The 10,104-nt window shown below is 43.4% G+C and overlaps 1 protein-coding gene across 1 annotated transcript in view; it reads left to right on the top strand.

The window, feature by feature from the left end:
- SARNP (SAP domain containing ribonucleoprotein) overlaps nucleotides 1–8,329 on the top strand; it is a 45,796-nt gene extending 37,467 nt beyond the window's left edge. Inside the window, exons 10-11 of the mRNA XM_035002443.1 lie at nucleotides 4,964–5,053; nucleotides 8,070–8,329. Of these exons, the coding sequence (XP_034858334.1) occupies nucleotides 4,964–5,053; nucleotides 8,070–8,111 (132 nt within the window). The 3' untranslated portion in view covers nucleotides 8,112–8,329. The remainder of the gene's footprint in view (nucleotides 1–4,963; nucleotides 5,054–8,069) is intronic.
- The last annotated feature ends 1,775 nt before the right edge of the window (nucleotides 8,330–10,104 follow it).

Consider the following 10,104-nt stretch of genomic DNA (forward strand, 5'->3'; position numbering starts at 1 on the left):
AACCTGCTTCTCCCTCTGCCTGCCCCTCCCCCTGGTTGTGCTCTCTCTCTCTCTCTCTCTCTGACAGATAAATAAATAAAATCTTAAAAAAAAAAGAGGATTTTATTTATTTGAGAGACAGACAGAGCACAAGCAGGGGGAGAGACAGAGGGAGAGGGAAAGGGACACTCAGACTCGAGCCCCATGCAGGGCTTGATCCTAGGGCCCTGAGATCATGACCTGAGCCAAAGTCAGACACTTAACTGACTGAGCCACCCAGGTGTCCCTTGATGACTTTGCTTCTAATGTAGAAGATGAATGAATGACATTGTTAGCTTCAAAATTTTGTTGTTTTCACACTTTGTTTCAAAGACCAGGAGGAAGGTTGCAGTAGAAATAATAGCTACCATTTATTGAGTACCTTTATGAATCCCTATATTCTGAGCAGTGCTTTCACACATGTAATTTGTATCTTGGGGCAGCCTTGAATGTCTCAATCTTTTCCTCCAGCAGGCATTGTTTGCTTTATGTTGCCTGAGGATTTTCCAAATATGAAAGGGAAACAAGAAGAAAAGTGAATTTGAAAAGTTGAAGATGTTGTCCGAAGAGCTCAGTTTAGAATTATCTTATTCCATGATGGAAAATACAGTGATAGTGACTCATGGGGGTGTTTGGCTTTATTACGTTCTGCTTTCCATCCTGTGCTTTGTATATGGGCTCTCTCCTCTTTTGCACAACTCTCTTTCTCATTTTTATCCATGAGCTTTTAAAAAGAAAAACAAGGCAGCTATTGGGAGATAGGAGGATTATGTATGCTGAAGTTATTGATGTCAGTTAGTTGGCTTGCTATTTAAATTTTGAGTGAGAAGATGGGCAAGTAAAGTAAATGGATCAATCTGAACATCCAAGGCCTGTGTTTAGTCAGAGGACAGGTTCCTCCTCTGGTTTTGAATGCAGGTTGAATGTTTTGAGGAGTTTCCACTTGATAGGAAATAAGGGCACTTCAGATTCCAGCACTGTTCTTCCCACACAGGAGCATACATGGGAAGAAAAAAGATTTGTTAGTGGTTAAGGGGTTGGAGGGAAGTGGAGGAGGAATGAAGAAGGGAAAGGTTTGCAAATGCATATGACACTGAGCTAGAGGGGTCAGTGCTGCCTGCAGATGCACAACCCCATTTGTGCACTTGAGCATGGCCTGAGGGAGCATTGGCCTGATGAATGGAGAGAGAGATGCGTTTTGATCGAGGTAATTTCCCTCAGATGGGTCTCACCATCCCATGAATCAAAACCTGTCAGCAAGGAGCTAAAGATGGAGTGAAGTTTATTGTACGTTTGTTTCCATGCGACACCGTCACGCTAGAAGGGTCAAGTGAGAGAGATCATTAGAACTGTGTTGATTTACTGGGCCTGTTGTGCACTTTCCCTGCTGCAGGGCAAGGGGGAAAGAGGCTTTAGGAGGGAAGCTGAGGGGCTCTGGGTAGGGAGGGAAGGGCAGGCATGCACAAAATAAAACCCTCACTGGTCTCTGCGGGTGAGGGGTGGGCAGGCTGTTTGTACGGGGGTGGGAGGATCTCTATTGTATTTTTTTTCCCTAGAGACCCTGGTAGATTTGCAGCAGATGCTCTGCCTGGATGTCCAGGAGAGACACCAAAGGTCTGATTAAAAAGGGAAGCTCATGGAGAACTCTCTGATCTTAGCCTTAGTGGCTAGAGAAGTGTACCCCTCTTCTTTCCTCCCTCTCTCTTTCCTTACCTTTGAGCTCAAAAGGAAGCACAGAAAATTTAATTTGGAAGTCAAAATCCCTGTTTCAGGTTGTAGCAAAATAGAGAACCAGAGAAAAGGCTGTCCCACACATTCTAAATAGACATAGGCTTTGTGATGAGATTTGTGAAGGGAGTGGCCCCAGGGTTTGTGCTGAAAAAACATCTGGATTTTGAAAGTACCATCTCCCTCTCTGTGATTTGAGCTTGCTGAAATAACCCTACCTCTGAACTGAATGAAAATAAGTATGTAGTTGGGGCGCCTGGGTGGCTCAGTCGTTCAGCGTCTGCCTTTGGCTCAGGTCATGATCCCAGGGTCCTGGGATCGAGCCCCACATCAGGCTCCCTGCTCCATGGGAAGCCTGCTTCTCCCTCTCCTACTCCCCCCTGCTTGTGTTCCTGCTCTCGCTATCTCTCTCTGTCAAATTAATTAATTAAAAAAAAGAAAAGTATGTAGTAGTAGTTCAGCAATATATGGTCTAGTCCTGCCTTTCCTCAAGAAGGATATGGGATGCTCCTTTTATTACCCCTAACACTCTGCTTGGCCTGGAGACTTCGTGAAATGGAGATATTTCATCTAGAATATTCTATAGAGATTCTCATTTTGAGTGCCCCATTTTTATCTCTTACTTTATCTTAATGGTGGTAGACAAATTAAAGAAAACATTTCCTAGTAACTTTGGTAAGGAAAAATATACGAGGGCTGTGTTCATTGGAAATCTTCCTAATTCTTTTATTACAGTTCAACAGATGGAGTAGCCAGTTAGGCAAAATTAGAAACAAATTCAGTTGAGAAAATCTTTAGTGCAAGATTACAAACTGGAGTCCTTTCCCTAGATCCCAGACAGTTATAAAGTGGAGGCATATGTTATGGTAGAAAGGGGATGGGATCCTAGCATTGACCCAGGTTATTTGAGTGATATGGAAGTTGTTGAACTAGTTTACAGCTACTTTTAGCTAAGGATCCTAGTGATCCTTTTTCCTTTGGGAATTAAGCACTTCTTCCATTCTGCTACTGTTCTTCCAAAGAAAGGGTTATGTGAGATACCTGAGGAGATGGTAAAGCTAGGAAAGTGGATTCTTGAGTAAAATGTCCTGGATTCCATTCCTGGCTCTCTGCCACTTACTACTTGTGAGACTTTGGGCAGGTTACTTAGTTTCTGAAAGTCTCTGTTTTCCTATCTATGAAATGGGTTTAGTCATAGGACCTACTCTGTATGTCATAGTGCCTACTATGTTTGAGATGATTATAAGAAATAAATGAGGAGTGTGGCTGGCTCAGTCGGAAAAGCATGCGACTCTTGGTCTTGGGGCCATGAGTTCAAGCCCCACGTTGGGTGTAGAGATTAATAAAATAAATAAATAAATGAATAAACTTAAAAGTAAATGAGATATTGCATGTAAAGAACTTTGTACAGTACCTGGCACAAAGTAAGTACCCAGATGTTAGTGACTGTAATATTATTCATCATTATTTTAATTTCTTTTTTTTTTAATCTTTTTTTAAGATTTTATTTATTTACTTGTCAGAGAGAAAGTGCGCACAAGCAGGGGGAGTGGCAGGCAGAGGGAGAAGCAGGCTCCCCGCTGAGCAGGGAGCCCGATGTGGGACTGGATCCCAGGACCCTGGGACCATGACCCAAGCCGAAAGCAGACACTTAACTGACTGAGCCGCCCAGGCATCCCTAATTTCTGATTATTATAAACAAGAATACTTTTTTGGGGGGCACCTGGATTGCGCAGTCAGTTAAGTGTCCAACTCTTGATTTTTTTTTTTTTTTTTAGATTTTCTTTATTTATTTGAGAGAGTGAGCGAGAGAGAGAAGGAGCAGGGGTAGGAGCAGAGGTAGAGGGAGAAGCAGACTCCCCACTGAGCAAGGAGCCTGACTCGGGCGGGATCCTGGGACTCCCAGATCACGACCTGAGCTGAAGGCAGACACTTAACCAACTGAGCCACCCAACCCCCCTCCCCACTCTTGGTTTTGACTCAGGTCATGATCTCAAGGTCCTGGGATCCAGCCCTGCATTGGGCTCCATACTCAGCGGGAAGTCTGCTTCAGAATTCTCTCCCTTCCCTCTGTCCCCCCCCCCCCCCCCCCCCCCCCCCCCCCCCCCGCGATCATTTCAAACTATTCAGAGCCTTCTGTGACACTGCTGGGCATTCATAATGCTTGGCTTTCTTTTGTACATTCTTCACAAATACCACTCTGGCCTCTTTCCCTTCCATCCCTTGGCAAGTAAATGGAACTTGTTAGCAGTGTTCAACAAGTAGTTTGGGTGCCTTCTACCAACCATTTGTCCTCGGGTGTTACTCACCGAAGCCTCAGTGTTCCATATCTCTGAACTACAAGAATTTCCGCAGAAATTTGTTGTATGGGTATTTCTTATGTTTTCTTGACTCCATGTGTCTTATGAATATTGAAGTACTACTTAAAATTAAGTTTTTAGTCATTCTTTTTTTTTTTTAAAGATTTATTTATTTGACAGACACAGCAAGAGAGGGAACACAAGCAGGGGGAGTGGGAGAGGGAGATGCAGGCTTCCCGCGGAGCAGGGAGCCCGATGCGGGGCTCGATCCCAGGACCCCGAGATCATGACCTGAGTTGAAGGCAGATGCCTAACAACTGAGCCACCCAGGCACCCAATTCTTTTTTTTATATATATATATTTATTTGAGAGAGACAGAAAGAGCACAAGTGGGAAGGAGGGGTAGAAGCAGACTCCCCGCTGAGCAGGGAGCCTGACGTGGGGCTCAATCCCAGGACCCTGGGATCATGATCTGAGCCAAGGGCAGACGCTTAACCAATTGAGCCACCCAGGCGCCCCAGTTTTTAGTCATTCTTAGGGACAACATACTGTATGCTTCTTTATTCAGTTTCCTGTCTATTTTTTGTTTGTGTGATCCTTAGTTTCTGGCACAAGGTTGGCTGGCATATTGTGACCATTAAGTTATAATTTCAGGGGCACCTGGATGGCTCAGTCATTAAGCGTCTGCCTTTGGCTCGGGTCATGGTCCCAGGGTTCTGGGATTGAGCCCCACATCGGGCTCCCTGCTCAGCAGGAAACCTGCTTCTCCGTCTCCCACTCCCCCTGCTTGTGTTCCCTCTCTCGTTGTGTCTCTCTCTGTCAAATAAATAAAATCTTAAAAAAAAAATAATTTCATTCTCTTTTATCTCATGAGTGGAGGCTAGCTTGTTTCAATTCTTTTCTTTGTCCCTGAATAGTCTGAAGATGATGAGAAACTGAAAAAGAGGAAGGAGCGATTTGGGATTGTTACAAGTTCAGCTGGAACAGGAACCACAGAGGATACAGAGGTAAAATATACCTAGAGTGCTTCCTTTCTTGAAAGGAAGTGAGGGTGAAGAAATGTTATTTCCCTGGCCTACTTCTTCAGTGCCCAAATAATAAGATCTTTTTGTTCTTTGCTTAACATCTGTTTTCTGGATAAAGTAGCCACGCTGAATTCCATCAGTATACTTAATTCGGTGTTAGAGCCATTTAGCTTAGAAAGGAGCACAAGATTTGGAATCACAAAGGCTTGGATTTGAAAAATGACTGCCATTTAGTATTACTTACAAGTTAGGCAGTTCTCTGAGACTCAGTTTCATCATCTGGAAAGTAGAGATAATAAATACCTACCTCGAAGTGGTATTTTAAACTTGAAATTATTTTATGTAAAAAGGGATGATACTATGTAAAATGCTTGACACAAAGCCTGTCATATATTTAGTAAGTAGCAGTGTCTCTGATTATTTGCTAGCCATATTTGATCATTTAATGAAGGCTTATCCAACTCAGACACAAGTATATTTGTGCCTAACTCCCCTCTGGAATACCTCAGTGGACTCAAATGAGACTTCTTGTTCTTACCACTTTATTTATAACTAGTTTCTTAAATGAAAGAGTGGCTTTTTTGTTTGTTTTTTAAAGACTTGTGTTTAGGGGCGCCTGGGTGGCTCATTTGGTTAAGTGTCTGCCTTCGGCTCAGGTCATGATCCTGGGGTCCTGGGATCGAGCCCCGCGTCGGGCTCCCTGCTCTGTGGGACGCCTGCTTCTCCCTCTCCCTCTGCCTGCCACTCTGCCTACTTGTGCTCTCTCTCTGTCAAATAAATGGGTGAAATCTTGAAAAAAAAGCAAAAAAAAGACTTGTGTTTGTCCATATCCCAGCTTCCTCTGGAGTAACTTACATTAACGGAGACCCTGAGCATTGGCAAGACTACTCAGAGTTTTGACAGACAATATTGATTTGGTGATTTAAGAGTATATGTATAATGGGGGCACTGGCTCATTTGGTAGAGCATGTGACTCTTGATCCTGGGGTTGAGAGTTCCAGCCCCATGTTGGGCATAGAGATTACTTAAAAAAAGAGAGAGAGTATCTATAATGGAGACCCAAAGTGTCACCTGTGGTGTACATAAAGAGTTGAAATAGTGAATATGTTTAGAATTCTAAAAATTTCTTGGGTCGTTGAAGCATTTGCAATGTTCTTTCTTCCTTTAATCCAAATTTACTTCTTTCCATCTACTTCTGGAGATGGATTTTGTTTGTTTTAAAGTAGGCTCCATGCCCAGCGTGGGGCTTGAACTCACGACCCTGATTTCAAGAGTTGCATGCTCTACCAACTGAGCCAGCCAGGCAGCCCTGGAGAGGACCTTTGAAAATCTGTTACCTCACACACTCAAAATCTTATAAAGTCTTTTTATGAATAAATATCAGAGTGAGTCTTGTAAATAAACCCTGAAAATTTTACAGTTTGATCAGTTTACATCTCCAGTAAGGAAGAAACTTGAAAGACTTTGTATTCTTTGTGCTAGTAATTCAGAATAAAGCATTACCTGTTGTAAGTATCAGCTTACTTACTGACTTGCCAGGATGAGCTAGAAGTAAACTTAAAGGCTTGTTTTAATTCTAGTAAAATTATTCCCTCTTTGCCAAGGAAACTGTTGAACCAGCCAGGTTTTTACTAAGGTAGTACATTTGGCTTCTCCAAGATAAGGCAGATGATTTTCTTGGTTGGCAACAATAGTAGCTTTTGTTGGGAGAGTCCGTGCATGTAAGGCAGTCGTAACTTCAGAGGTTGATGGAGTTCACATGAACCAGATGACTAATTTATTTGATTCCAAAGAATTGTGTCAGTAATCCAGGTAGAGTGGGCTGGGTTTATACACACTCATCTTTTCTTTTTAAATCTAAATTTAACCTCCTGTGTGAATGGAATGGGAAAATAAGTCCCCGGGTGCCTGGGTGGCCCAGTCAGTTATGCATCCAACTCTTGATTTTGGCTTAGGTCATGATCTCGGGGTTGTGAGATCGAGCCCCACTTCGGGCTCTGCACTGGGTGTGGAGCCTGCATAAGATTCTTTTTTCTCCCTCTGCCCCTCCCCTACCTCCCTCTCTTAGAGAAAAAAAGTCCCCTCTTTGCTGGGGGCAGTGGTTAGAATGAAGATGAAGGACTCAGCACTGTTTTCAGTCACTCCCAGAACAAAAAGTCTTTCTCTCCTCCCCCACTTCTCATTTTGTGCCTCTCTCCAGTGCTGACTCCCTTTAAGAGATCCATGTTGAGGACTCCCCTCTTTCCCATTTACTCTGTTGGCATTAAAGATTTATATGCCTCTCTCTGGATTTGGAGGTCCAGGGAATAGCTCCTGCTTGGGCCTTACTGCCTAGAAAGGCACCCCCTTTACCTTCTCCATGAAAAAATAGCATCGGTCAACCCTTTGTCCTCTGAGATCTCCCATCTCCCCACTGACTGGAAGATTCCCCAGTCTGTTAAGAGTCCATTGTTTTCGGGGCACCTAGGTGGCTCAGATGGTTAAGCGTCTGCCTTCGGCTCAGGTCATGATTCCAGGGTCCTGGGATCGAGCCCCACGATGGGCTCCTGGCTCAGCAGGGAGCCTGCTTCTCCCCCTCCCTCTGTCCCCCCCCCCCCCCCCCGCTCATGCTCTCTCTCTCTCTGTATCTCTGTGTCTCAAATGAATAAATAAAATCTTTAAAAAAAAAAAAAAAAGAGTCCATTGTTTCCAGACTAATTCGATATAAGGCTGAGTGGCCCTCTCTCCTTCAGGAATCTACTATTATTCTCTTCCTCCACTTCCCCCACCCCCTACTCCCTGCAGTCTTCTCCCCTTCTTTCCCACCAAACCTCCCCAGCTCTAACTGGATAACTAGAGAGATTCAGGAATGAAATCTCTGGCTGCCAAGCATAAGCCTGTGTCTTCCCTCCTTCTTGGACCTTATGATAGTTCATGTGAGTTTGGATTAAAGCAGCCAGGAACCCAGGCCACTGTTGTCTTGCAATCTAATTTTTTTCTTCTTGCTTCTTTCTCACAGGCAAAGAAGAGGAAAAGGGCAGAGCGCTTTGGGATTGCCTGATGAAAAGCTCTTAATGCTTTCTGTTCTCCAGTGGTTTCCAACTCTCTGACTTTTCTTGGTCATATATATACCTAAATGCACAGTCATGTGCCTAGGTTCTGCCTCGCAGTGAGAGAGCATGTACCCTGGGTACATCCAGGAACTTCAGCAGCAGTTTGACTCATTGCTGTTCCAACTTTAAGGTGGTTGTTGTTGTTGTTTTTTAATTATTATTTTGCTTGTTAATAAAAAACAAATAGAAAAGAAAACAATGTGTTTTATTAGGTGCTCCTTTGGGTTCTTAGAGCCAGATTAGACCAGATAAGGGGAGCTTCAGGGACAAATATTACAGGGAATTAGCCATAATGCCTTTATTCTTTAGAAAAGAGAACAAGGAAAAGGATTTGAGTATTCCTTTAAGCCTATTTATTCCCTTCTCTCATACACACAGGCATCTTTATATACTCTTTATCCTCCATGAAGAGGCCAAGTTTCACCCTGAATCTTTGCTTTGGCAGGTTGGCATGACCCATTGGGGTAAAATAGGGGGAACACTGAGTTTTAGGTGTAAAGGATATAAATATAAGGGCTGATGATTGCTAGTCTATTATGGAATGGAATCCAGAAGGGCTCTGTTTTCAAGAGTGACCTGGTGAGATACTGTCTGGTTTCAGCCAAGGCAGTATGTAGGACCCTGTTGGTTGTGCAGTTCAGGAAGGGAGATGGGCTGGGTATACCTCAGAGCTAGAAGAAAGTGTAGGGATTCAAAGCATGACAGGATGTTAGAGGTGTTAAGTATTGTTGTCTAGATCATTGGGAATATGAGCAGTGGACTGGCGGCCTCTACTTTTTTTTTTTTTTTAAGTTTTGTGTGTATGTGTGTGTAAGTAATCTCTACACCTAGCATGGGGCTCAAACTCAGGACCCCAAAATCAAGAGATCAAAAGCTGCATGATTTTCGACTGAACCAACCAGGTGCCCCTGGAGGTTTCTATTTTCTTTTCTTTTTTTTTTTTTAAGATTTTGTTTATTTATTTGACAGAGAGCGAGATCGTGAGAGAGGGAGCACAAGTAGGGGGGAGTGGGAGAGTGAGAAGCAGACTTCCCCCTAAGCAGGGAGCCTGATGTGGGGCTCGATCCCAGGACCCTGGGATCATGACCTGAGCCGAAGGCAGACGCTTAACAACTGAGCCACTCAGGCGCCCCAGTTTCTATTTTCTAATCGAGTCCTGTGCTAGTTTGTCTTCTTCCATTACAGAAGTATACAGTTTTAGTTTCAGCGTTTCTTAAATATTACCAAAATCCGTTTTCCTTGCTGAGCCTCCTACTTAGAAAGGTTTGACTCTCTCCAAGCAGGCTGCCTGTTTGCATTTAATGTTTCACCAAGATCTGAGACATGCTACTTTTCTTTTTGGGTATGTTGGTGTAGGGTTTCTCCTCTTAATCTTTATTTCTGGACATCTGTATCAGGTTGGTTTTTGTTTGAGAATTAAGAGCCTGGCACCTTACCTGAAGACTTTGATACCTTGATCAGATCCTGTGTTGCTGTGGTGTAATTCCTTATTTCCATTTCTACTATAACCTCCCTGGTTTTGTGATTAATAGAATAGAAAAGTAATGGTTTGATCCCCTTCCTAACAAGAATCTCATTCCACAAAGTCTCTTTGGTTGCTGAGTAGGGCAGGGACCTAAGTTTAGATGTTTTAGGAAAACTGTGCCTTGGAGAGCAGATGCAAAGATTGCCCATTTATTGTGAATTTTGCCCCAATTTGATTTTGGAGAGGTGAACAAAAGGGAACACTGGTTAAACATTTCCTTCCCTCCCTTCCCTCTGGCCTCTTTTGTTTGCCTTCCTTTTCTTTTCTCCAGGCCCTGATCTTGAGGCTAACTTTTCTCTCTCTACTCTTACTTCTCTCTGAAAACAGAGCCACAGAAAATTAGTTGTTTTGTAGCTTGAGAGAGAGAGATTCAGTAAGGGTTTTCTACCCAAGGATGGGAAAATAAGAAATAGGTA

This window comes from Mirounga leonina, unplaced genomic scaffold (assembly GCF_011800145.1).
Source record: "Mirounga leonina isolate KUSES-001 unplaced genomic scaffold, KU_Mleo_1.0 Mir_126, whole genome shotgun sequence".
Taxonomy (NCBI): Eukaryota; Metazoa; Chordata; class Mammalia; order Carnivora; family Phocidae; genus Mirounga; species Mirounga leonina.